The following is a 24,750-nucleotide window of genomic DNA, read 5'->3' on the forward strand; positions in this document are numbered from 1 at the left end:
TGACGTCACTTCCCAAACAACAGACCCAAGATGGCGGATGAGAGAGTGTGGCATGTGTCTGAGCCGCGAGGACAGAAGTGGACTCGACTTCGAGCGGAATTAAGGCAACATGTGCGGAAACCCCGGGAACAATTTACTGACTTTTTGAAGGCGTAAATGAAAAAGAAAGAACGCATAAATGTGCAGTAACAGGACCATATTGACAGGACACGCGGCGGGGACAGGGACAGGACTACACATGGCGCATCTGCTGCAGTGTCAGCCTCATGGTGGGACAGGAGAAGGCGTCTGCTGTCTGGTCTGCTCAAAGAAATCTACAATGCAGCTGTGTGCAAAGAAAAGTGACCACCTGAGAGCGGAATCAGTGTCTTTAAGAGGAAAAGAAGACTGATCATGTCCTACAGCAGGAGAGGACCTCATGACGCTGTAGACATCTGCTGTGGACCTGGACATGTCATGGACATCTGAGGCCTCTAGTCCTGATGTGCTTCAGTCTTCACTACAGCACAGGAGAGATCTGGACAGGAACCAAGATATCAGATGCCTTGACAGCCAGAAACGGTAAAGACGTAATGCTCTAAATAAAAGACAAATGACCTGTAGAGGCAGAGAACAGGGGAGGGAGGGTCTATAGACTAAAATGCTTCCACACATTGAGACTGAGTTAGTTCTAAATAATTCTCAATCAACTTGAATCTTTTTTAATGGAGAGGACAAGAGGTCCATACAGCCAATCTTCTGTCAGTTAAAAAGAACACATTTGATGAGTTAATGTTAAATGGCAATTATTATAAGTTCACATGGTTTTCAATATTAATGTCATGATTCATGAACATAAACTATTTGTTTACAATAAGCTGAAATAAATTGAATGCATTTAGTCACATCACTCTGCTTTAAAATGTCCCAGTTATAAATGGTTTGTATAAAGAATGAAGTACCACTGCAGTACTATTGAATTAGACATGTGTGTGACAGGCTGACCTGTCCAGGTAGAAGCACACACTTTGACAAAACTTTACAGACGAGTGCGTCAGAGGGCATGATTGACAGGAGAGTTGCTTAGTTTGTACAGCTCTATACTGTGCTGTATACGGCGTAGAGGCCCTATGCCCTGGCTGTATATGCCTCTATGTTTGCTGTGTATGGCCTATGCCAGGGGTTTCCAGAGGGCTACCTTTACACAATGAAAATGCCAGAGAGCTACCAGCAGGTGCAAAGAAATTAGTAAATATACAAGCCACGGCCAGCCTTAGATGGAGAACAGTTAGATGCCTATAAAACATAAACCATTATTCATTTATTGGTGCACAAAGTTAGGCCTCAAAATGATACATTTACAATGGTAATTAATCAAAATTGTGTTATTATCCACAATACATAGAATTCAGAAATCCCTTAGCGAGCTGCTTGGAAAGGAGTGGAGAGCTTCAGGCTGGAGACCCCTGGCCTATGCCCACTGTGTACTACTTTGCGATAAGTTTGATTATGTTTTATATTTTGGGGGCTGGCTTTTGCTTAACTCTGGAGCCCTGTCTCTAATGTCATGTGTCTGTCTTTGTGAACAGTGTGAACATGCTGCAGAGAGCACACTGGGGGCTTCTCCTGGACCGGCTGTGAGTATTGTTCTGCATGTGTGTGAGAGGGACATGATTCTACTGGAGATGCATATTCTATACGCCACAAGATCTCTCTTGTTCAAAATGACACAAGATGTCTTACCCGGAGCTACAGCAGCGCATAACATAGGTGGAGCTGCGTGCGCGTGTAAATTTAAAAGTTTCAATTCACGCCAGCCTGCACATCTTCTCGCCATTTTCAGACATCACCTTTTGTACTTGCTTCTTGTTCTTAACATGGGTATGTACCAGAGTCCTGCAGGAGTCGATTTTTGGAGGCCCACACCCGCCCACACCCACGCACTACAGCACCGCACCCGCCCGTTAACCTATGATTTAATTAAACTTAAACCCGCATCCACCCGAACCCATTAACATTCTGCCTGTTACCCGCCCATGCCCGTGATAAATCACACACAGATTAAAAGCATTTTAACTGAACCATCCATCAGAATATGAAATGAAAATTTACGACCTCAAGAATTACAATCACAAAATGAAATTAAATGTTTACGCTTTCTTCATTGCGATTACGAATTCACAGACGCGACTTTACTGTCATCACTTCACAGGCTTTATTTACTGAGCAGAAGAAACACACCATGGACTGAACCCAGGACTGAACTAGGACTAAACCAGAACTGAACTAGTACTCACTGTCAGGATGGGCTCGGAGATGCGCCCGTGTAGACCGTCGGGTGACCACAGGAGATAAAGATAATGATAAGGAGGTAAGCGCAGCTGTCGCCCGAGCGCGCTTTATGGATACCTTGCTCCGTGTGCTCAGGGTTCTCTCTCTCTTAAGTCCAAGATTAGTCCTTGTGTAGACCTGGTGGACCCATGGGTAACCGACCCTGTGTGGGACTATGCCTTGAATGCAGCGCGCGTTGTTTACGTCATTGTCTTGACTTTAGTTGACTTATTTTGAAAGGGCATCGGAAGTTTATTTTGACACCCCGTGTTTATTTCCTGTCTTTCCCCTGCTAAAAACCTTGGAGATGCTCCTTTAGTTAAAATGGAAAGCTAAACCTGCTGCTCGTGTGCTGTGCTGCTGCCCTAACTCGCTGTTGCACTTTGGTGTGAATTGGGCATTATCCCTAAGCATGATTTTTTGATTTTATTTTTCTATACTTTTTTTCATTTATCGTCATGAATCTGTCAATGAATAATCATCATAATTTTGAGCAATTGCTGCCTATTCTGAAAAAAGAGAAATCAGTTGAACAGAATATTAATTGTCGATACATTTCTTCAAACCTGGTCTCATTCTAAACGGTTCTGTATTACGCAAAATTAACTCATGCAAGCTTTTACCCATGTTAGAATGCTGCTACCTCCTCAGAAATACCTGGAGTTGTGTTTTGTTTCATTCACACATGTTTGAGTAACCCTTTTTATTAGTCTGTCTAGATCAGACATGTCAAACTCAGGCCCGGGGGCCAAATTTGGCCCGCAGTATAATTATATTTGGCCCGTGAGATCATATCAAATATGTATTCAAGCTGTCTGCCAGCTACAGATCGACTATAGAGACATTATTTATTTAAATTGCTGTTATCTTTTCATTTTATGCTTGTTCTGGATTGTTTATGTTTAAGCAAAAATATTATTAATATGGATGTTAAGCAAAACTATTATTAAACATTTATTTTAATAAGAAAAGGTTTAACATTACATATCTCAGAAGAAGAGAAAACATGCTGATGTGGAAATGTTTTAATAAATATTTAGTTTGGCCCACAACTTAGTCCTAATTTTTAATTTTGGCCCTCTGTGAATTTGAGTTTGGCATCCCTGGTCTAGATCTTCAGCTCTGTGCAATGTCCCCCTTGTCCTCTATGTTTGTCATATTGTAGGGGGGAAGTAAGCTTACATCAAAAATATAATATTGCTTTTATTGCTTTGATGTTACACTATTAGGGATGGGACAAGATCCGGTGCCACAAGATTTTGCAGACATGAGGAAAATTATCTTGTGACATGTTTTGAGATATGTTTACTAATCGCTTGGGCAATAAAAAGGGTTAACTGTAGCTGTAGTTCCAAAAAGAAGTGTACAATGTGTGCAAAAATATTAAACGGAATTTCACAATGTATAAATTTTTAATGCTGCCAATATGTCATCTTGCCTTTGTCTCACCCCTACTGGCTATGTTTAAATACAAATGTGACAAATGAGAGCCTTAACCTTACTTGCATGTGCAACTGTATGTCTCTGATTTGATTAATGCGAGAACAAAGCTGTGGAGAGGGGGCAGCTGAAAATTCTTAAGTCTTGCAGGACAAACCAGGATTACTCAAACATGTGTGAATCACTTGAAAAAAAATACAGTGTGAGTAAGCAAATGATGAGGCAACACATCACAGGTCATACGTCATCTTGAGGTTAAGGTTGGACATTGAGACACTTACATGTATACTAATGTCGTATAGATTTTATGTGATCTGTGGAGGGGGACCAATGATTATCATACTGAAAAGCTCCTGTAAACTCCAGTTAGCCATAGAGGTGGGTAGTACTCTCTTAAATTTACTTGAACAAGCAAAACTGAATTATGTCCCATTGTAAATGTAACATTTAGATGCCTGGGTCTGTGCACTATCAAATGGAAAATTGTTTCTGTTTTATAGAGATCTAACTTGTTCCCCATCTAAGGCTTATCATGGTTGTTATATACGCTCAATTTCTTGAGACCACTAAAATTTGTAGCTCTCTAAAATGTTTGTTTTGTAAAGGTAGCTCAGTGAAGGAAAACGGTTGGAGACCCCTGCCGTAGAGCTTGTTTCTGTCTGTGTTTTCCTGTCTAAATAAGGCTCATACGTCTAGACCAATCAGAAGCTCTCATTTTGGGCGGACTATTTGAAGAACCAGAATCTCTCACTCCTGATTGGCTGCCTGCTGTCACCGGGACAGCCTTCTTGAGGCACACCTATTTGAACCTTCTCTTCGGGCTTTGTGAGAGTGTGACGCGGCGTAGCCACAACCCCATACTATTTACATCTTTAGTCCGTCGTCTTGACCCGATAATTGAACATTTCCCCGCTTTTAAACCTGAAATATGCGCCATTTTTGTTTTTTTGCGACGGGGGGAGGGGGTGGGGCTGGCTTAGATCGTCGCGCTCTGATTGGCTGTTTCCCTCGTACGTGCTGCGTGTACGTGAGGTGCGTGATGTCAACAAAAGGGAAAAGAAACAGCTGAAGGAGGCGACAGTTATGTGCATTTAACCCGCAACAAACACGGTAAGTCGCGATCTGAGCTTCTCCTGAGCTTTAGATTTACACTAAAAACAATGTACCTGTCCATTTACTTGGATCTGATTTAAGCCGGTGTTTTAGATCGGTAACGGGGACGTAAAACGCACAGCTGGTCGCATTGTTGTTATTAATAGTTCCTTATCCACCGAGTTCTGCTTGGTTAGACGCATATTGTTTCATTTTCGATCATTTAACTTAATGCATCTGTATGGTTTTAGCCTCAACTTTTCGTATTCTGGAAATGACAGCGTTTTGCAAAAAAATTCTAAAAATCAACATTGCAGTTATCCAGTTTTGTTTTATTGTTTTGATTTTTTCCTTGAATGTCCAAATTCCATTCAGAGAATGTACTAATCCAAATGTTAGACTGGATAAATGTCTATTTGTTGGTTGGTTTGTCCGCAGCATTTGCAATAGAATCCAAATTAAGCATAAAAACGCATTAAAACCTCCAGATGGGCGTGCTGAAAATAGCACACACATTGAGTGTGCTTCCAGTGTTATTTTGACTGTTGCTCATTTATCCAACACCGTTTATTTGATTGTGTGTTTACTACGTAGTACCCCTCCCCCATTGTGTTTGAGCATAGGATTTAAACCGCAGCAAAAACTGCTCCAACGCGACTGAATGTGCACATACGCGGGGATGGAGATATTACGGGTTGTGTAACGAGCTGCTGCATGATAATAAACCCAAATTTGCGAGCAGGGCAGTACAGCTGTACCGTGTGTAGGGAGGGGAGCAGGGAAAGCTGACACCGAAACCAGCTGATCCACAGACCCTGGCGGAGGAGCAGAAGTGGGCTACGGGCTGTTCAGGGGCGGCTCCCATTTCTGACGCTGGCCTCCTCAGGCCTCCACTGTAGACCCGCCCACTCAGGATTCTTGCGTTTTTTTGTTTGTTTTTTCTAAATAGTGTGTTCACGTGTAACTCGATGGTTTGGTATTGTGAGGGACATTTTTGTCATATTAGACGAGCTGAGGATAATGTTCAGCTGCAAATAATTTCAGATTTGGTTTTGTTATACTGTATATTATTATTTAATCTCATTGCATTAACCTGCATGGTTCTAAATGTTCAACAAATTAAATACAGTGTAAATAACGTTGTTAAAACATCTCCAGACCCAGCTCAGTGCCTACGGGACACACTAACTGCACACACAGGTCATACTCACACTAGCACACTGCACACACACAGGTCGGACTCACACTCTAGCACACTGCACACACAGGTCAGACTCACACTAGCACACTGCACACACACAGGTCAGACTCACACTCTAGCACACTGCACACACAGGTCAGACTCACACTAGCACACTGCACACACACAGGTCAGACTCACACTAGCACACTGCACACACAGGTCAGACTCACACTCTAGCACACTGCACACACAGGTCAGACTCACACTCTAGCACACTGCACACACAGGTCAGACTTACACCCTAACCCTCTGCGTGCATGTCCACTTGCACACTGACCCTGTGCCCTTCCCTGCAGACATGGACCCGGTCAGACTGCTGAAGGAGCTCAAGGCCACCTATGACCAGGAAGAGCTCTACCTGCCCAAAGAGGCGGGGCTTAACTTCATTGAGGCCACTCAGGTGAGGGCACACAACCTCTGAGTGAGAATGCAATGTGATGGCTACTGCTAGTGCTGCTACAGTCACCAGATACTTTTACCACGACTACTACTACTCGCTACTGCTACCAACTTCTTCTACCACTACCGCTACTGTTAACACCACCACTACTATTATTGCTGCTGCTACTACAACTACTACTGCTACTACTACCCCTTCTCCTACTGCTGTTGCTTGTACTGAAACATGACATTTGCCTAAGTAGTTACAAAGTGCACTGCTTTATTCAGAACATGGTCATCATCATCTTCATTTAAAATAGTTAGTCTCTATTCTTTAAGATTACAGAGACTCCATGTTTTTGTACTGTGCAACTATATAGGACAGAGCATTCTGACATCTCCTTAAGTGGAGTACAAATTGTTACTACTGATAGACAAAAGCAAACACACACGTACAGATATATCAGGATGTTTACTTCACCTCTGATAAAATGCCAGATCAATAAAGCAGGGCTTTTTGGAGTCAGTTCTATCTGTTTTGCCGTTGTATTTCTAACTCCTTATGTAACGCCCCCTCCTCCAGGACAGCGCGGGGGTCTCAGCCAAAAGCAGGGACAGCAGAGTGGAGGACCTGCTGAGTCTGACCCGCTTCTTCGGTTACAGCACACAGACATTCGTCCTGGCCGTGAACCTGCTGGACAGATTCCTGGCCATGATCCGGGTAGGGCACTGTTCTACATTTTGCTAAGGGCGGAGTAGGCTACTCACATTTAGTGCCTGTGTAATCAGGTTGAATAATCCTGACCAGATCAGATCACGGTTTGAATTCTTGTTATTGAATTCTAGACTTAATGAAAACTTTCCATGCAAGTGTGAGATTAGTTCTCTGTGGGTTATTATTTCCATCTGCAGCCCCCATTGGCAGGTTCCTGTTGTAGTAGTTGGTAAAGACCCAATCAGGGGTGTCAGATACAAGGGTGGAACTGTTTTGGAAAAATATCTAACTCTGATTTTCACTTGTAAATGATGTGTGTAGGTTGTTCAGGTTGACACAATTATTTTGTAATGGCCCATCAACAGTATTTTGTACACACTGCCATCTGTAGCCAGTTTCTAGTTTTATTATTAGTAAAGTCCTCACTCATCAGCATATGTGAAGGAGAGCATATCCCAATATTTAGTCTAAGTAGACACGATTCTCAAATTATAAAATAAATAAAAAAAATTTGGGCCACAAATATAGAAACTTTAACTCATGGAGCCAGGTTTTCTGTCGTTGTGGCAGGTACGACCCAAGCACCTGTCATGTGTGAGCCTTGGCTGCCTGCACCTGGCGGCCAAAGCATGCGAGCAGCAGTGTGACGTGACCCCGGGGGAGGAGCTTATCCGCATCAGCCAGTCGGGCTTCACCTCATCCGACCTCAGTCGCATGGAGGCCATCATCGTGGGCAAACTCCAGCTCCAGCGCCCTGCCGTGACCGCTGCCACCTTCCTCCAACTGTACCACCAAATCGCCCTGGCACACTGCACGCACAGGTCAGGCTCAGAATGCACTAGAGCAGAGTAAGGCTAAGTTTAGTAACCAACCTTTTGCTATAGATCATATTCCCTCATCATTTCTTTGAAATAATACATGAGACTGATACAATTTTGTTTTTCAGAAGAGACATTTTGAGCCTGGAAAAGCTTGAGGCACAGCTCAAAGCCTGCCTGTGCCGGCTGTCCTTCTCCAGAGCCAAGGTAAGCTCCTGAGTGTGCATGTGACATGGACATACTGTATGTGCGTGTGTGTGTCTGCATATGTATGTGTGTGTGCACATGCAAGTGTATGTCTGACCCTGCCTCCTCTGTCCAGCCCTCTGTCCTCGCTCTGTCCCTGCTCATCCACGAGGTCCAAACCATCCAATCAGACGACATGCTGGAAGTGGCCACTCAAATCCAGAGACACCTCAAGGTAACCGCTTTAAGAGTATATGTTTTGATTGAAGATGTCTCTGCACTGAATACAAACACACAGAGGACAGGTGCACTCCACTCATTTGAACAGGACAGTTCCAGAGTTAGCATTAAAACTCTATCAGTTGGAAACTGAAAATGTACTTGTTCAGCCAAAAAACACACTTCGACTGATTCTTGACTCTGTTTGAATAGAATGCAAATAATTATTGGAGGATCTTCGTGTTAAAAGGGGGCCACAGCAAGAAGAATAAAATGTGTGAAGGATAAAATCGCTTATCTATAGGAGTTGTGAAAAGCGCTTATAAACTGAACTCAGACCACATAAGGAATGTGAGGAATAACTTTGGACTACTGCTAACTGCTTATTGTTTTTCAGTTTTAAATGTCATTGAAAGAAGCCTGCTCCTCTCCTCCTGGTTTCCTCATCCTCATGCTTGTCTGTGTTTCAGATCCGTGAGTCTGAGCTGGGGTGCTGGGGCGAGCGGGTGGCCCGGTGCCTGTCTGTGTACGCCTCTGCTCAGTGCACCAAACCAGACCACAGGAGGCTGCAGTGGGTCATCTCCCGCCGCACCGCACACAACCTGCACTCCTCCCGCACTGTCCCAGAACTGCCCACCATCCCCGAGAGCGCCTGGGACCACAGCAGGTCAGCCCTCTGCCTCAGTCCCTATTGTGAAGTAGTTTAAGATGATATTACAGCCTATAGTTGGTCTATGGGGATTGTGTACGTGATCAGTTTGATTTGTGCATTTCTTTCTTAGTCTGCAGATGGTGTTATTGTTTCTCCTTTAACAAATGTGTGTGTGTCCTACAGTGAGGATTCAGACACGCTCAGCTCTGGGGAGGAGTCTATCTGCTCTGGTGAGGAGTCTCTGAGCTGAGAGGAGGGGCCTGTGATGCAGCATTTCTACGCTGACAAACTTGTTTTTTATCTGCAAAGAACAGAAATTTTCAAAAAAACACAGCGGAGCATTTTCATGTTCCTCTGAGCCTGTCACAGAAGTGAGGACTGTGCATTGTTGTGAACAGAGGTGGGGAGAGGAGTTTATTTCAAGTAAAAAAGAAAAAAAAATCTTAGTGGGATGTGTAGTCAAATTGTACCATAAAAATACTGTTACCGTACACGTAAAATGTATTGTGTCAACTATTCTTAAAAATGCTTAATATGAAGACGGTTACTCACACTTGATGTTAATCCTCACCTCTAAACAAGAGAACAGTTTTAGTGCCTGAAATGTGAAATGGTAAAGATAAGTGGTGCTTTGCTTGTGACATCAGTGTTCACTGAGGAACTGGAAGAACACACTTTACAATGTAGCAAAATGAATGTTTAATGGCTCTTATGCAATGACAAAGTAATGTATATAAAAACTGTAAAAAAGTGTAAAACTGTAAATGATGTAAAAATATTTTGTAGATGTTATTTATTGATTCTGTGTTAAGACTGAATAAAATGTCTTATCAAAAATGTCTCCAAGTATATCAGGACACGTGGTGGAGCACTAGTTGCCAGGGGCTCAGGTCACATGTTTCAAAAAGAAAACTGGTTTCAGAAATCCAGCAGTTACATTATTATGATGTGACTGATCTTAGTCTGAGACCCCTGAAAAAATCCACATATAGGTGCATATATATACATATATATATAAAATAGACATTTGTTTTGTCTGTTTCAGGGTTGCCAAACTTATTAAAGTAATTCTTCATTTATCCAGCAGTAGTGCATAATAGGAAATGAAAATGAAAAAAGACATTTGGGCTGCCTCATGTCAGGGCACGGTTTCTGGAGGACAGCTGAAATGTCTTCATTTTAATAAATATTGTCCAGCTGACCACCTCCTGTGCAATTGTGAAACTGTCAGATTTTTCTCTCTAAAATCCCATGCGAGACTTCTTCTTGGGCTGTGAGGACAGTGAGGTCTGGGAGAAGGTCTGGGAGAAGGTCTGGGAGGGGGTGTGGGGCAGGCGCTGGGAGGAGGCCTGGGAGGTGGTGTGGAGGGGGCGCTGGGAGGAGGTCTGTGAGGAGGTGTGGGGCAGGCACTGGGAGGAGGTCTGGGAGAGGGTGTGGAGGGGGTGCTGGGAGGTGGTGTGGAGGGGGCGCTGGGAGGAGGTCTGTGAGGAGGTGTGAGGCGAGCGCTGGGAGGAGATCTGGGAGAAAGTGTGGGGCCAGCTGAAGGCATCTCTGGAGGAGTCTTTGCTGGATTCCACAGGTCTGTGCAGCTCAGAGGTGGAGGGCTGTGGGCTCTGGAACACAACAGACTGCATCACACATACAAAAAAAACCTTTGTATTCATCTTAATGGTGAAGTGGACTTTTCAATAGAACTGTTAAAGCCTTTTGTAAATGGACTAACACAAAGCAAAACATAAAATTAGGAGTGGAGGAGAAGAGGTGAAAATACGACACTTGCAACTTTACCAATGAAACAAGAATAAAACGAAACATGGGGCCAGGTACATGGGCAGGAGTCACAAAAGGCCAGTTTACATGTTATGTCATGACAGATAGGATCCTAATAGACTATAACACTAACTTAAATGTTACCAAAAGGTTTTTAGCATTTTAGAAAAGGTGTGATGTGTTTAGTGAATTCAAAAAGAGAGATAAAACAGTAGCTCTGTGTTTAGAGCTGCAGTCCACATGCACACAGTGAGGCTAATGAAGCCTACCTGGGACTGTTGGTGCCGCACTCTTCTCTTAGTGGGCGGAGTCTCCACTAGGGGGCGTACCTGGTCAGCTACAGCTACAGGCAGCCTCTGTTTCTCCAAATTGTCTCCTGGTGAATCTTCAGACTGTGAGCCTATCCCTCTACTGTCTGACCACGCCCAGTCACTCAGATCGCTCAGCTCTGATTGGTAACTGATGGAGGAGGTGAAACTGCCGGACAGGGAGAGCAGAGTGAGGCCGCTGACTCTCTTGGCGTCCTTCTCCTGCCTGCGCTTCCTCCTCAGAGCCTGGGTCTTCTCTGCTCTGTTGACCATCAGGTGCTCGCTCCACCAGGCCTGCCAGCCCTGCTCGCTGTCCCAGGCAGCAGTCAGTCTCACACTCAGGTTATCACCCCACTCCTCAGGCTGCACCTCCTCTGGTAGTGGCACTATGTTCTCTGTGGGGACTGAGTATGCAGAGAGCGACTGCTGCTGTATGGACCTGCTCACGCCCCGCTGCCCTCTCTTTCCAGTGGCTCTGTCTGCATTTTGGCTTTGGGGAATTCTTAGTGCACCTTTCACCATCACATGAGCAGGTTTGCTCTTCTTAGCTTCCTGTCTACGTGCTAATCTCTGCAGCCACTGTCTCCAGATGGACAGTGAGTGTGAGCTGAGCGGTGGCTCTGCAGCAGGTCCTCTCTGCTCTGGCTCAGGCTGCTCTGGTTCCTCTGCTCTGGTACAGCTCACATCAGCCCGGGTCTCAGCTGACCTGTCCCTCTCCAGGATTTGGTAGAAAACATCTCCCGTCTGCAGGAGGTGGAACACACAGAAACTCTCTGAAGATTCACTCCTCTTCAGGTGGACCGCGGCCAGCCCTGCACAAAAGCTCTCACATCACTTTTAGGACATACGTTTATGTAGATATACATTGAAATGTAAAAACTAAGGGCTTTCAGGCCTCCCTGGTGTGCTGTTTAGCAGTTCCTGTGTCATGTGTGTAGAATGTGTGCTTGTTGTAGTAGTACCTGAGGCAGCGTGGGCCAGCCTATCCTGGGACACCTCTGTCCGGTGGGGGAGTTGGGTGGGCAGGTGCTGCACACTGTCCCTGGGCCTAAGCAGAGCCTGCACAGGGCCATGGCTCACACAGGCCTCTGCCCCTCCTCCTGAAAACAGAAGCCAGTCACTACCAGGGTATTCAGAAAGCTTGCTCCGCAAAGCCAGGCTTACAGGCTTCTCTCTTAACTGAGTCAGACTCTCACAGCCTACGAGGCTGGAGTGAATGCAAGACTACAGAGGACACAGACTAAGACTAGAGGTGCACATGGATAAGACCAGCTCTCCCTAATGTGCTGCTCATGTGGGCTGTTTATATCTTAGAAAATAATAAATTGTGTCTTGCATCAAAGTTCTGGCTTAAAGTAATGAAGAAAAATGCCTATTAAAGAATATAAGCCTATGTCCATATTTTTAGTAAGCCACATTTTAGATAATTAGTTAGAAGGCAGTCAGCTCGTCTATTTAGAACTCCACATTTTGTAACTAATGTTACATTATAGGTTTAAAATGTATTTAATAAAATACCTTTCCCAGAATAATGATAAAACTGCAACGTTTATACAGAACCTGGTCTAAATTTCCATAGGGACCAAACGGGTGTAGGAACTACAGTCAATTTCTCAGTCTGGAGTGAATTAGTCAGTCTTCAGGTTTCATTCACTTCCTCTGTGAACATAGGTTCCTGGTTCAAACCAATATGTGGTCTATATATGGAACCCTTTTATAGGTGTACTATTTAACCTTTCTGAAGGTCCATGGAGATATTATTGTTTTGTTTGGAATGTTCCATGGCAATAAACTATTAGTATCCATGGCGATCCCTTAGTTGGCCAAAGTTGGATAAATTCTATTTAAAAGTTTCACCCTTCATCCAAGTGACTTCTTCAGTTTCATGTCTGTGTTTGCACTTGTGCTGATGAGAACAATGTGCCTCTGCTTTGAAATGCTAAACAAAGCCAGACAGGACACAGGACCACTGCTCTAGAGCTTCTGACTTGACCACACAGGACCCACCTGAGTACTGCAGCATGGTCACCTCCTGGGACCTTTGGGAGCCCAGCAGGATCTTAGTCACTCCCCCAGTGGAGGCATCGGAGCTGGGCAGGACCTGGCAGAACACAGGCGGGGCCTCCATCATGTGGTCACACTTGAGCATGGGCACGCAGGGGAAGCGCTCGTCCATAATATACGCCGAGTACTGCCAGAGAGGGAGAGGGTTACACAAGTACACACGGGGGAAACACTGGGCCTTCCTAAATGGTTTTCTTCTCCCTTCCCTTTGCCCTCACACTCAGTTTGTTCTAGTGAAGGGGACTGACCTCTGAAATGTTGAAGCCCCAAAGAAGAGGAGCTAAGAAGGCCCCTGCACCGCGAGGGAGGTGTGGGTGGTCCCTAAACAGGTGTGTGTAACACCAGAGAACAGCCCCAGGTGCTACATGCTCACTCACCAAATCACCAAATAGTTCCACGTTTGTTCAGGTTTACAGAGAAATGTAAATGTAGTGATTTAGACATCAGTGAGTCAGCTAAACATAACTGAAAAAGAAAATACTACTGAGATGAAAGGTGCATTTATTTTGGTCCAGAAAACATAGCTGAAGCAAGAAAGCTTACATATATGAGACATTTTTACTCACTGGTGAAATGTGAGGTAATTTGCACTAATTAAAGCCTACATGTCTTAACATATGATTTGAAAAGGAGTGATTGAATACACTACTATTCATACTGGTGAGTCTCACTTGTGGAGATTTGGAACACATATGCTGAGAGAGAGTCCACAATGAACTGAATAAAGACACTGGTGTAAAAATGACTTTATGTTTGATTTTAACACCATCAAATATTTACACAGCTCAAATACAAAAACAACACAAAAGTGGTGGTATAATGCACTGTTAAGAGTACCTACAGCTCATCAGCGTACCTCTGCAGACGTATATGTGTGTACTTGCAGCTGTTCAGGTGGAGTACCTGTGTGCAGACGAGGTGGTGGAAGCTGTGCACTGTGCTCAAGTATCTGCACAGTAGTAGTCTCTCTCCACTGCGACACTCTGCGGTCTGACTGATGCGGAACAGGGTGTGGCAGGAGGACGGCTGCACCTGTGTGGACACGCATCCATGTTACCTTCAAATATCCACAAAACAATACAACTGCAAGTACCTGAGCATTTGAGAGCATATGTGATCTTAATTTGGAAAAAAAAAAAACTACTATTTTAAACCACTGTGTGTGACCTGGAGGCTACATTTTTCAGAGAACCACAGAAAGTACCGGTCTGTTGGCAGACAGAGGCTTTGAATTGGTAGTGTGGGCTGGACTGGAACTGCCCACAACAAAAATGATAAAAGAAGGACCTTGTTAAAAGTGAGATTAAACACCTAAACTCCGCCCACAGCCATATTTCAAACAGAGCTGATAAATTGGGTACCTACCTGGAGGACTAAAGGGAAGAGTGAGGAGGGAGGAGGGGTGGATTATTACCTCAGCCAAGGAGGTTATGTTTTTGCCGGCATTTGTCTTTTTGTTTGTTTGTCTGTTAGCAACATAACTCAAAAATTTATGCACTGATTTTGATGAAATTTTCAGGATTTGTTGGAAATGTAAAAAGGAAGAACTGATTTCATTTTGGGGGTGATCCGGAAGAAATCCTGGATTCTGGATCACTTTGAAATTTTAGTTAACATTGTGGTAAATGGGGCCAAAAATTTTGTTTCTCAATATCTCAGTTAATTATTGACCAAACCCCATGAAATTTGACTCAGGGATGGACCATGGGATCCTCTTTCATATTCCAAAGGCTGATCCGGATCTGTCTGCGCTCTCTGAGTGCTTTTCTAGTTATATTATAATATTAGAGTTTTTCAACATTCAAAATCCTTTCAGTGCATTTATTCTCGTCTCTTTTAAACAAAAGATGCAGATGTTCAGAAATAATCTGAACAGTCTCATGAGAACTTAACAGAACACTGTAGTTCCTTGAAAGAGATGTGAAAATTCCATGACTTTTCTAGGTCTGGAAAATGACATTTCCAGGATTTCCATGACCATGGGAACCCTGTATATCAGAAACACATGTCTGTAATCAGAGCAGACCTGTGTGATGTCATTAACTACTGGAAATTGCAGGGTCTACTAGAGGCAGCACACACTTAATTTAGTCATTTTTGACCAGGAAGTTGCAAATGTACCTTGTTTGGACTAAAATTGCCAAAAGATGAGCGGTAGAAAAAAAGCAAAAGTAGCAAATAAAAAAAATGGATTCAGTGTTTAGTTCCACTTTAAATGAACTTGATCTTGATCTTGATCTTTTAACCTGTAACTAACAGAATGCCCCTGTAGACTGTACATGATCTCACATGTTCAGCCCTGTCTCACCCGGATGTCTGTGAGCTCCACCCCCGTCCTATCAGCATACAGCATCACTCTTGGGTGGGCGGAGAACTCGCACCATCGCCATGACGACTGGCTGTTGAAATACAGGTTGGAGTCTTCTGTGCGCACCTGCTGCATCCTGCCAAACAAACATGTTCCAGAGATGCTGTGGAGACCAGGAGCAGAGCAGGGCTGAGAGCCACAGATCTTACCCGTGTCCCAGCCTCCACAGATGGGCCGCTCCACTCTCCCCAGCCACCAGCAGCTCTCCTACAACATGAGGACTGGAACACATGACAGCAGGTTGTAAGACTGTGCAGCATGTAGCTAGTGCCATTGTAGTGTACCATCTGGCAATAGATTAATAGCACGCTTGGATTCATCACAGTCCAGGTACAATTTTTCTTCTGAACATTCACTCGTCACTACTGTGATTAGTTAAAGCCAGATGTTGCTAATTCAGATTCTTGCAGCGGGTTTGCCTGTCCAGCCAGAACACAAAAAATGTTCATGCAAGTGTGTGCATAAAAGCAGCGTGTCCAGGCCATACCTGAGGCTGGTGCAGCTCAGGGCCTCTGTAGTGGACAGGGCCTGCAGCAGATGAGGCTGCAGCAGGTAGGGCTGCTGAGCTGAGGTCAAACGCCAAACGCCACAGTGGTACAGAGAGCGCACCGCCACACAGCCTGACACAAGAGGAACATACAGGAACCATGAGGAACATATGAGGAACGTATGAGGAACACACACAAGAAATACCAAAGGAACACAAAGGCTTTAGGAGTGAAGAACATAATCTCTCACCCCCCCACCCCCTGCAAGCATGATCATTTGCTCTTACTGTGTCCACACAGAGATGTGGAGGTGATCTGCTGGATGGGGCCTTTGAGGAGGAAGCTGCTCACTTCATCAGAACAGACCACTGCATGTGGCTCCAGCGCCACCTCCTGGAAGTCTGAACAACTGTGTCAAGAACTTCAAGTCCACAAAGCATTTATAGTGTTTAGTTCCCAGTGTTACCAGTTTTGACCTCAGAGCATTCAAGCTCAATGAACTCATACAGTATGTAAACAACAGACCTAATGCTAAACCGAAGGCTGAAGGCATGTAAACAATAAACAGACGTCTGTGACTTATTAAATAACTGAATATTGTGGGATTTAACCTGCTTCAATGTTTCCATGTGGTTGGCTGGTTAATCTCAGATCCACTTGTTTGTGGTGATAATGTTGTTGTAAAACATCACAGTTTCACTCGTATGTGAAGCAGGAGTCCTCCCATCATTCCCCACTTCACAAAAGAGAATTACCAGTTTGAGCAGGGCATTTTTTACAAGTCTGAGGTTTGAAAGACCCCAGTTACCAGTTGCCTGGATCACACCAATAAAGATAATTCCTGTTATCAAGTAACCATGTCTAATTTATGCAATAGGTTACTCTGAATAAAAAATATATGGCAACATGTGTCATTTCTTTAAACTGTCTGAAAAACTGGTTGCTTGGTGTTGTCCTTGTGTTTGGAAGAAATTTGTGCATTCATTCAACTTCTAGTAATTCTGAACATTTTCCCCCGGATCTTCTTCACAAACTACCGCTGATGTAAACTATATACCAAATATTGACCACAGGAACTATCTCACCAAACTGTGTTATGTTAACTGTGTTAGGTGTAGGATACGGAGTTTGTCCAGCCCATTGGGGGAGTAGGCCAGACAGCCCGACAGAGGCGTGTGCTGTGTGCTGGGGGTCAGGGGGATGAGGTCCAGGGCCCCTCCACTGTTGGTCTCACAGAACAGGGCGTCTCTGCTCTGCTGGCTCAGCTCCTCGTGCACCAGGGACCCCAGCAGCTCCACCGGGACAGAGTGCACCACGTCAGAGAGCAGGCGGCTGTACGCGTCCATGCGGGCATTCCAGGGGCTCGTGGGGCAGCTGGAGGGCAGGACACAGGGTTACAGCCAGGAGGGGTGGAGCTCTGTCCCAGGCAGTCAGAAGGACAGAAGCTGGTCGACTTTTTCTCTTTTTTTGTTGCCAGGTGTGCATTTAATGAATTTTACAAATCCGTGTATTTGAAATAGCCAGTGCTCTTGTATTTCAGCAGAACTGTCTTGTATATAATTGTACAAGCAGTTTGGGAGTATAATCAGCTCTTAAGCCTGCTGTGTACTGCCTTGCATCCAATTAAAAAGCTAGGTAAGTGAGGAATAAGTTTGGACCACTGCAAACTGTTTAAAAAGAACAAGTTCTGTTTTGCATGTTTTTAAGAAAGTACAAATCAGGTACAGCACTTTTAAGCTTAAATGTCTACAGCCAGTCCTGGCAGTAAAAGTATGTGGTTTGGAACAGAGCTCAGATAGGAAGAGGAAATTTGTCTTTTTGTGTTTGTCAATAAGCAATGAACTGTTTGATTGAAATGTAAAAATGCTGTTTGCGCTATAGGAAACAGCACATGTGATCTAGACTCACTTAGGGGGTTTGAGCTTGTCCATGTAGTCAGTCGCCCCCCACACGCTGATGGGAGCCTGTGTCTGCTGAGCTCTCTGAAACACAAACATGAGACTGTCACTATGGTTACATACATGAGGAAATCAGAGTGCGCTAAACAACACAATGCAACTCTGTCCCAGTCTACAGCAGGTCAAAGAACACAACATGTGTGAATAGGGGTTATGGAGCATTCAGCAACTCATTTAACATTAGCATTCACATTTTACAGCTGTAACTGCTGATAAAAATCATACATACAGCATAACCACAGAGAAATACAGAAGCCACACCTCATTTACATGCATTCAATTTGAAGTTATTTGCTCTCCACAACACAAATATACACTGACACTCCAGTAGTTTTCACTTTAACATAGTGGAACTAACAAAGCTACATGTGCAAGTTGTTGTTTTGCAAGTCTCAAATCACGACTTGCAAGTCCCCAGCTCTGGTGAACAGTACTGCACTGTCACACGCAGCGGGTATCACAGTATGTATCAACGTGAAATCAATGTGTGTTTGGGATCTCTGACATTCAATTTACGACACCTCAATCATAGTTCCCAGGTTAGTTCTTATCTTCATTTACACAAATTTATATAAATCGTAAATTATAAATTGGAAGAGGAGAGTTATCCAGTTTTCCTAGCATGCATGTAAAAGTAATGACTATCTCAGTTACCGAATCGTACCTGACTGAGCCTTACCTTATGAGGCCGTCTACTGAAGTCCATGGTTTCACCCAGGATGCTGGCCATGGGGCTGAAGGCATCTGAGGGGTGGTCCATGAAAAAATTCTGCAACTACAAAAACAGTAACCATGTGTGCCCGGTCATTTTTCAAATTCAAAAATAGAACTTGGTCTTACATGTTTGCTGAAATCCAGAGGGTCGGCAGGTTTTGAAGACCAAAATAAAGCTAAAAATCAAACAATCATACATAAAATAAATAAAAACATGATTGTCTTCATTAGGCGCGAGGCAGTATTGTTTTGTCATAATTCCATTCTTAGCCTGATTCTTAAAACTGCTTTTTCAGTTAATTTGCTAAACAAACAGAACCTTTCAATGACTGACAGTGTTAATGGCAGTATACTGGGCTGGCCCATCCTCTCCTCAGATTGCCCTGACACAGATCTGACTGAGACACAAAGAAGACTGAAAAGTGGAGCCCAAACGATATTGTTCCAGTTTTAATATACTGAACAATTAATCAATATAGTAATTATTGTGACAGGCCTACATATGGTGGCAGAATAAAAATGAATACTGTTAAAAGTGCAGATTTTGTTGTAACATTATAAGTTAATGCATGTAGTGATAGAAATAATTATGTTTAAACATTTGTAAATATAGTTTTTGTATATTTCATGGCAAAGTACATTGTTATAAATCCGTCTCATCATGACACCATCACATTGTCTCCACCATATGCTTCATATAGCCTATTAGACAAGAATATCTTTTCAGACCTTTTTGTTTTGTGTTTTTTAATACATTTTGATCATTTTTATGACTAAAGTCTCTGCTCGTTCTGCCTCTCTGCCCCTTTGTGTGTATCTGTGTATCAGCACCAGCAACCTCCTCCTTCTGCCCCCCTCATCATCAGAACATCAGCGTTTCTCTCCTCTCTTTGCCACTAGACAGGCAATCAGAAGTAAAAATGTCTAAACAGGCTGCAGTATGGGACTGAAGTAAGAGACATTACTGGTGATAGTATTTGGAGAACAGTCCCGCCCCTGGTCTTGGTGATGTTTGTGAGGTGATTATGTGACTCACCAGGCTTAGGGGCGAGCAGAGGCACAGGCACAGGCTCCGTGTGCCTCCAGGACTCTCCGGCCGCTGTGTGCTGGGTCCTAAAGCTCTGAGGGACAAACACAACACGTCTCATGAACAGGGGTCATTTAATTTTGTGGGAAAATTACTTAGATTGTTCAAGGTGTACTAACATAAGTTTTATGGTGGAAGGCCTGTCACCTTGTTTAATGAAAATATTATTGCTTTGTCTAGAGGTTTCCACAATATGATATGGCTACAGATAAAGCTAGAAACATGCCCATTAGGGGTGTGCAAAAATATTGAAATACCAATTATATCGTATACAGCATCGATATTGGAGACTGCTGTATCGATATATCGCCAAGAGTATTTTTTGGTATATTTTACTGCATCATTTTGTTACAACGCTACAGTTTTGTTGCTTGTTTAGTGGAAGGATGCTCATTTATGCAGCACATTTGGCATTTTCACTGTTTTGTTGATTAAAATGTTTGTGTTTCATATGAACTTTGAACAAGAAGTGTTTAACAAAGACTTTTAGTATCACAGACATGATTTAGACTTTATTTTTTATTGAACTGTATCAAATCGATTTGAAATAAATCGTGTTGAACTGAAAGCTCACTGTATCGAGGTATGTATCGTATCAGCAACTTCTTAACGATACCCAGCCCTAGTCGTTAGGGGTGTGCAAAAATATTGAAATATCAATATACAGTATCATTTAATTTGATGATACAGAATCAATATCGCGGGCTGCTGTGTCGATATATCGCTAAGAGTATTTTTTGGTATATTTTACTAAATTATTTTGTTACAGAGCTACAGTTTTGTTGCTTGTTTAGTGGAAGGACGCTCATTTATGCAGCACATTTGGCATTTTCACAGTTTTGATGATTAAAATGTTTGTTTCATATGAACTTTGAACAAGAAGTGGTTTAACAAAGACTTTTAGTATCACAGACAAGATTTAGCCTTTATTTTGTATTGAACCGTATCAAATCGATTTGAAATGTATCATATCGAATCGAAAGTGCACTGTATCGAGATATGTATCGTATCATGGCCTGTGTATCGAGGTATGTATCGTATTGGCAACTTCTTAACGATACCCAGCCCTAATGCCCATATTACATTTACTCAGTGAGGATACGTGCCTTGTTAGTACTTGGTGTAGTGGCGTCTCCTGCTTGTCTCCAAGGACAAAGCTAATCATGATATTCTGTGGAGCTTTCAGATAAATCAGCATCTCCATGAAGACATAAATTTTTACTTTTTAAACTTTTTACCATATAATATTCTTCTTTCTGTTCTATGAAGTTGGATTGTTGTTGGACATTGTGACTTGGGCAATACACTTTATTCATCACAATGTGGGGACACAGGAACAGTGTTGGGGAGTAACATGTACTAGAGTTACATAATCAGGGTACAAATTATGAGTAACTGTATTCGGTTACAGTTACTGTTTCAGTGAGTGGTAATTGGATTACAGTTACTTTGTTGAAATAAATGGATTACACGGCGGTATTTTCCTGTTTTCCTGTTTTCACATTTTGGGCTATATCCCCCTTTTTTTTTTTTTTTCAGTAATTCCACACATTGCCGGAAACTAAACCAGGTCTAAACCAGGACTAAATCTAAACTAGATCTTAACCAGGACTAAAACCAGGTCTAAACCAGGACTAAAACCAGGCCTAAACCAGGCCTAAACTAGATCTGAACTAGATCTACACCAGGTCTAAACCAGGTCTAAAGCAGGAATAAACCTGGACTAAACCAGGACTAAACAAGGACTAAACCAGGTCTAAACCAGGTCTAAACTAGAGCTAAACTAGATCTAAACCAGGTCTAAACCAGGACTAAAACAGGTCTAAACCAAGACTAAACCAGGACTAAACAAGGACTAAACCAGGACTAAAACAGGATTTAACAGGACTAAATCATGTTGTGCGGACGTGTCTCCTCCTCTTCTATCAATAATATTTTTAATTTGGTTCAGTAAAGTTTGGGCTTTTCATTTTATTTTAGCAGATAAAACATTTTATGTTACGATATCCTCGTCTTTGCTTCTCTACAGCAAATCAAGTAATCCAAAGTATTCAGATTACATTACTCACCTAAAGTAATTTAATGGATTATGTTACAAACTACATTTTGGGATATGTAATCTGTAATCTGTAGAGGAATACATTTGAAAAGTAACCTTCCCAACACTGCACAGGAATGCACCTTTCACTTCATGGAGGACCACATGTCATGAATCAGTCAGTCTATTATTTTAAACATCATCACTGAGTGTGTATACATGCGCTCGAGGATCCCGCTTATGATCAGGTTTGTGAGTATCCTGGTTTTGTGGCTGTCCAGGTAAATGCAGTATTCTGGTTTCACTCTCCTGGATATGCCAGTTTCCCGGAGATGAGAAACCAGCAGACTCTCACTGGGTTTTTCAGGGAGTATTAAGGATACTGTGGCCTGTAAATGCAGTATCCTGATTCCTCTAAACTCGTGCTGTACTGAGCATGTGCAAACTACAGTAACAGATACAGCAGGAGCAGTTACTTTTCCAAAACGAATCCAACTCCTACCAGGACTTTTTAAGTAATAATATTTTATACTTATGAACAAAATAAAACAGTCTGAACCAAAGTCTTGAACCAAACTGAATCTGTGACACTATGTTGTATTTTTCAACTCTTAAAAACGCCTTTTACTGAAGTTGTGACAGAGCTCCAGAGCTTTTTGTTCTTAGAAACCGCTTAAAAAGCCTTAAGCCTGAAGTTTCTCCATGTTTAGCTCCTTCCCATATCTGCACCATAGTTACCATAGCAACCAGTATAAAGGCTCGAGTATCCTGGTTTCTGTGAGCGCATGTACATGCCATAAAAATCCAGAATCCTGTCAGAACCAGCACACTGCACTCACTGTTAATGTCCCCCGCCTCATTCCACGCACACAGGCTGTAACCGTGCGCTTCAAACACTTTTCTGCATGCGCCACTTCAGATGCGGTTTCATTAGGTTCACGTTTGGCACTTTCTGGAACAGTAGTGTTTTTACCTGTCCTTCGTGGATTCGGAGCTGGCCATAGCTGCCCCAGGAGCCAGCGCAGTGTCCCAGCTCGCTCTCCGGGGGCTCGTTGTTGTAGAAGGACGGGAACAGCACCGAGGGGAACTCAGTGTCCATCCCTGCGCACCGGGGCTCAGGACATGTGCGCACAAGTCTCTTTCCTGTCCCAACACCCGCGCGGGTAAAACTCCCGTCTACCGTGGAAAAGAGCCGGTCATCGGTCAGAGAAGAAACACCACTGTACACTGTACCCACGTGTAGATACTTCTGGAGGTACTTCAGGAGGTACTTCCTAAACACGCGTGAAGCTGCGCACTTCCGTTGACATCAGCACTGCGAACATGGCACTTCCGCTTAAAAATAAAACTAAACACGCCTACGAGCATGTTGAACTTCTAAAATAAAAGTTCCTATAAAAGACTACACTGTAAGTTATTTTTAATAGATACACCATAAATACTTTACACAATTTGCACTTGGGCTGTAAATATTTCATAAGATTTAAAGCAGAATTCTACGTGCGGCCTAAGCTGCTGTTTGTCTTGTGAATGTTCATTCATGTTCATGTTTTTGCTCACATGGTTTTGTATTTGCAGGTGATGCAGGTATTCCAGGTTTTTGATGGTGATTGTGCTGAAAATGCAAATGCCATAGCTCTGCGTAAGTATTCACTGTTGGCTCCACAGCTTTCCCTGGTGTTGGCATATTTTATAAACCAGGGGTGTCAAACTCATTTTGGTCCGTGGGCCGTATCCAACCTACTTTGACCCCAAAGGAGCCGGATCAGAAAACTCATGGCATATAAACCCCAAAAATAACAATAAGTTCAAATATTTGTGCAGAGAAACACAAATCTATTACAGAAATCTTTTTTAATTGATGAATTCTTTCTTTTACAAAATATTATAGTATTATGAATAGGAATAAGTCAGTTTTTCTTGTAAAATCCTGCACTCGGCTCCACTTTTCTCATTTTGGGCATTTTTCTGATGAGGGTGTCACGGTCAACAGTCAAAACGATCGTCCTTTAAGAGCGTTTGGAAAGAGACAAGTCTTCATTTGTGCTGCTCTGGTGGGAGGGGCCACGTACAGAGGTGCTGGAGATGCTGCTATGCTAAGCACTGCAGAAAATTACAAATATTTTAATAGAAATAAAATATTTTAGTATAAAATCATCTGAGGGCCAGATTAAAGGTCTTGGAGGGCCGGATCTGGCCCCCCGGGCCTTATGTTTGGCACCCCCTGTTGTAAACGAAGTATCTAAATGATGCATGCTCTGTATGTACTTGTATATGTGTGTGCAAATAGCAGCCGTGACCTGGAGTGTAGAACCCTCCTCATGTTACTCATGTGATATGTAGATTTTGCATGTTTTTATGTGGTGTTTTTTATGTGGTGTTTTTATTTGTTTGCTGTGGAGTTTTTATTGTATGTTTTTAAGCCTCACATCAGTGCCATCGTATAACCTCCAATGCACATGATCATTTTCGGGCCAATGAGTGACTTGGAAAATGAACGCACCTGGAGCAGGGCGGCAAGACACCAGAAATAAAAAGGCTAATGTTGTGTGCACAAACGCCATTTTTAAACCCTAGCCCCCTAGCGTTGTGGCGGTGAATTACTTTGCGACGCATAGACCTCGACGCAGATCCATAAATCAAAAATGATGGTGACAAGGCAACGTGGGAGTGTGGGTTAAGTCGACTCTATAATTCGGCCTTGAGTCCACACAACAGCAGAGTGAGGAGCTCCGCCAGAAGTGACAGGAGATAGTGTTTTTGCAGGTTTTGGTCTGTTATATCTGCAGGGACCACAGGACACGGATCAGGTGACCAAATGATCGGACCCCCTGCGTCGCATCATGAACTCCCCTCATTTTAACTCTGGCCCACCTAGGGTTTTAACCCATTTTTTAAA

General features: G+C 43.2%; 2 protein-coding genes across 6 annotated transcripts; one reads left to right on the forward strand and one right to left on the reverse strand.

Annotated features, from left to right (window-relative positions):
• The first annotated feature begins 9 nt into the window (after positions 1-9).
• Positions 10-9,893, forward strand: LOC110159913 (cyclin-G2-like). Of its 4 annotated transcripts, XM_055153894.1 has the most exons (10): positions 10-561; positions 1,569-1,616; positions 2,192-4,128; positions 6,382-6,485; positions 7,050-7,187; positions 7,752-8,002; positions 8,128-8,206; positions 8,322-8,420; positions 8,875-9,071; positions 9,240-9,893. In XM_055153894.1, exons 4-10 carry the CDS (start codon positions 6,384-6,386, stop codon positions 9,304-9,306), a joined length of 933 nt encoding a protein of 310 aa, XP_055009869.1. In that variant the 5' UTR covers positions 10-561; positions 1,569-1,616; positions 2,192-4,128; positions 6,382-6,383; the 3' UTR covers positions 9,307-9,893. The 4 variants fall into 4 exon arrangements, with proteins under 4 accessions (XP_055009869.1, XP_055009868.1, XP_055009870.1 ...); XM_055153893.1 differs by lacking the exon at positions 2,192-4,128; XM_055153895.1 differs by lacking the exons at positions 10-561; positions 1,569-1,616 and having other exon boundaries at positions 1,652-4,128.
• Positions 9,732-23,143, reverse strand: taf1c (TATA-box binding protein associated factor, RNA polymerase I subunit C). Of its 2 annotated transcripts, none has more exons than XM_055153891.1 (15): positions 22,825-23,143; positions 19,763-19,847; positions 18,853-18,902; positions 18,692-18,787; positions 17,963-18,036; positions 17,178-17,428; positions 16,342-16,455; positions 16,054-16,186; positions 15,716-15,787; positions 15,507-15,642; positions 14,102-14,230; positions 13,142-13,325; positions 12,097-12,234; positions 11,156-11,946; positions 9,732-10,669 (listed from the first exon to the last, which is right to left on the reverse strand). In XM_055153891.1, the coding sequence occupies exons 1-15, from the start codon at positions 22,948-22,950 to the stop codon at positions 10,298-10,300; spliced, it is 2,751 nt and encodes a 916-aa protein (XP_055009866.1). In that variant the 5' UTR covers positions 22,951-23,143; the 3' UTR covers positions 9,732-10,297. The 2 variants fall into 2 exon arrangements, with proteins under 2 accessions (XP_055009866.1, XP_020780185.2); XM_020924526.2 differs by having other exon boundaries at positions 11,096-11,946.
• Positions 23,144-24,750: the final 1,607 nt, after the last annotated feature.

The sequence above is a fragment of the Boleophthalmus pectinirostris genome, unplaced genomic scaffold (genome assembly GCF_026225935.1).
Source record: "Boleophthalmus pectinirostris isolate CB_2022bp ecotype Guang Dong unplaced genomic scaffold, ASM2622593v1 HiC_scaffold_18, whole genome shotgun sequence".
Classification (NCBI taxonomy): domain Eukaryota; kingdom Metazoa; phylum Chordata; class Actinopteri; order Gobiiformes; family Gobiidae; genus Boleophthalmus; species Boleophthalmus pectinirostris.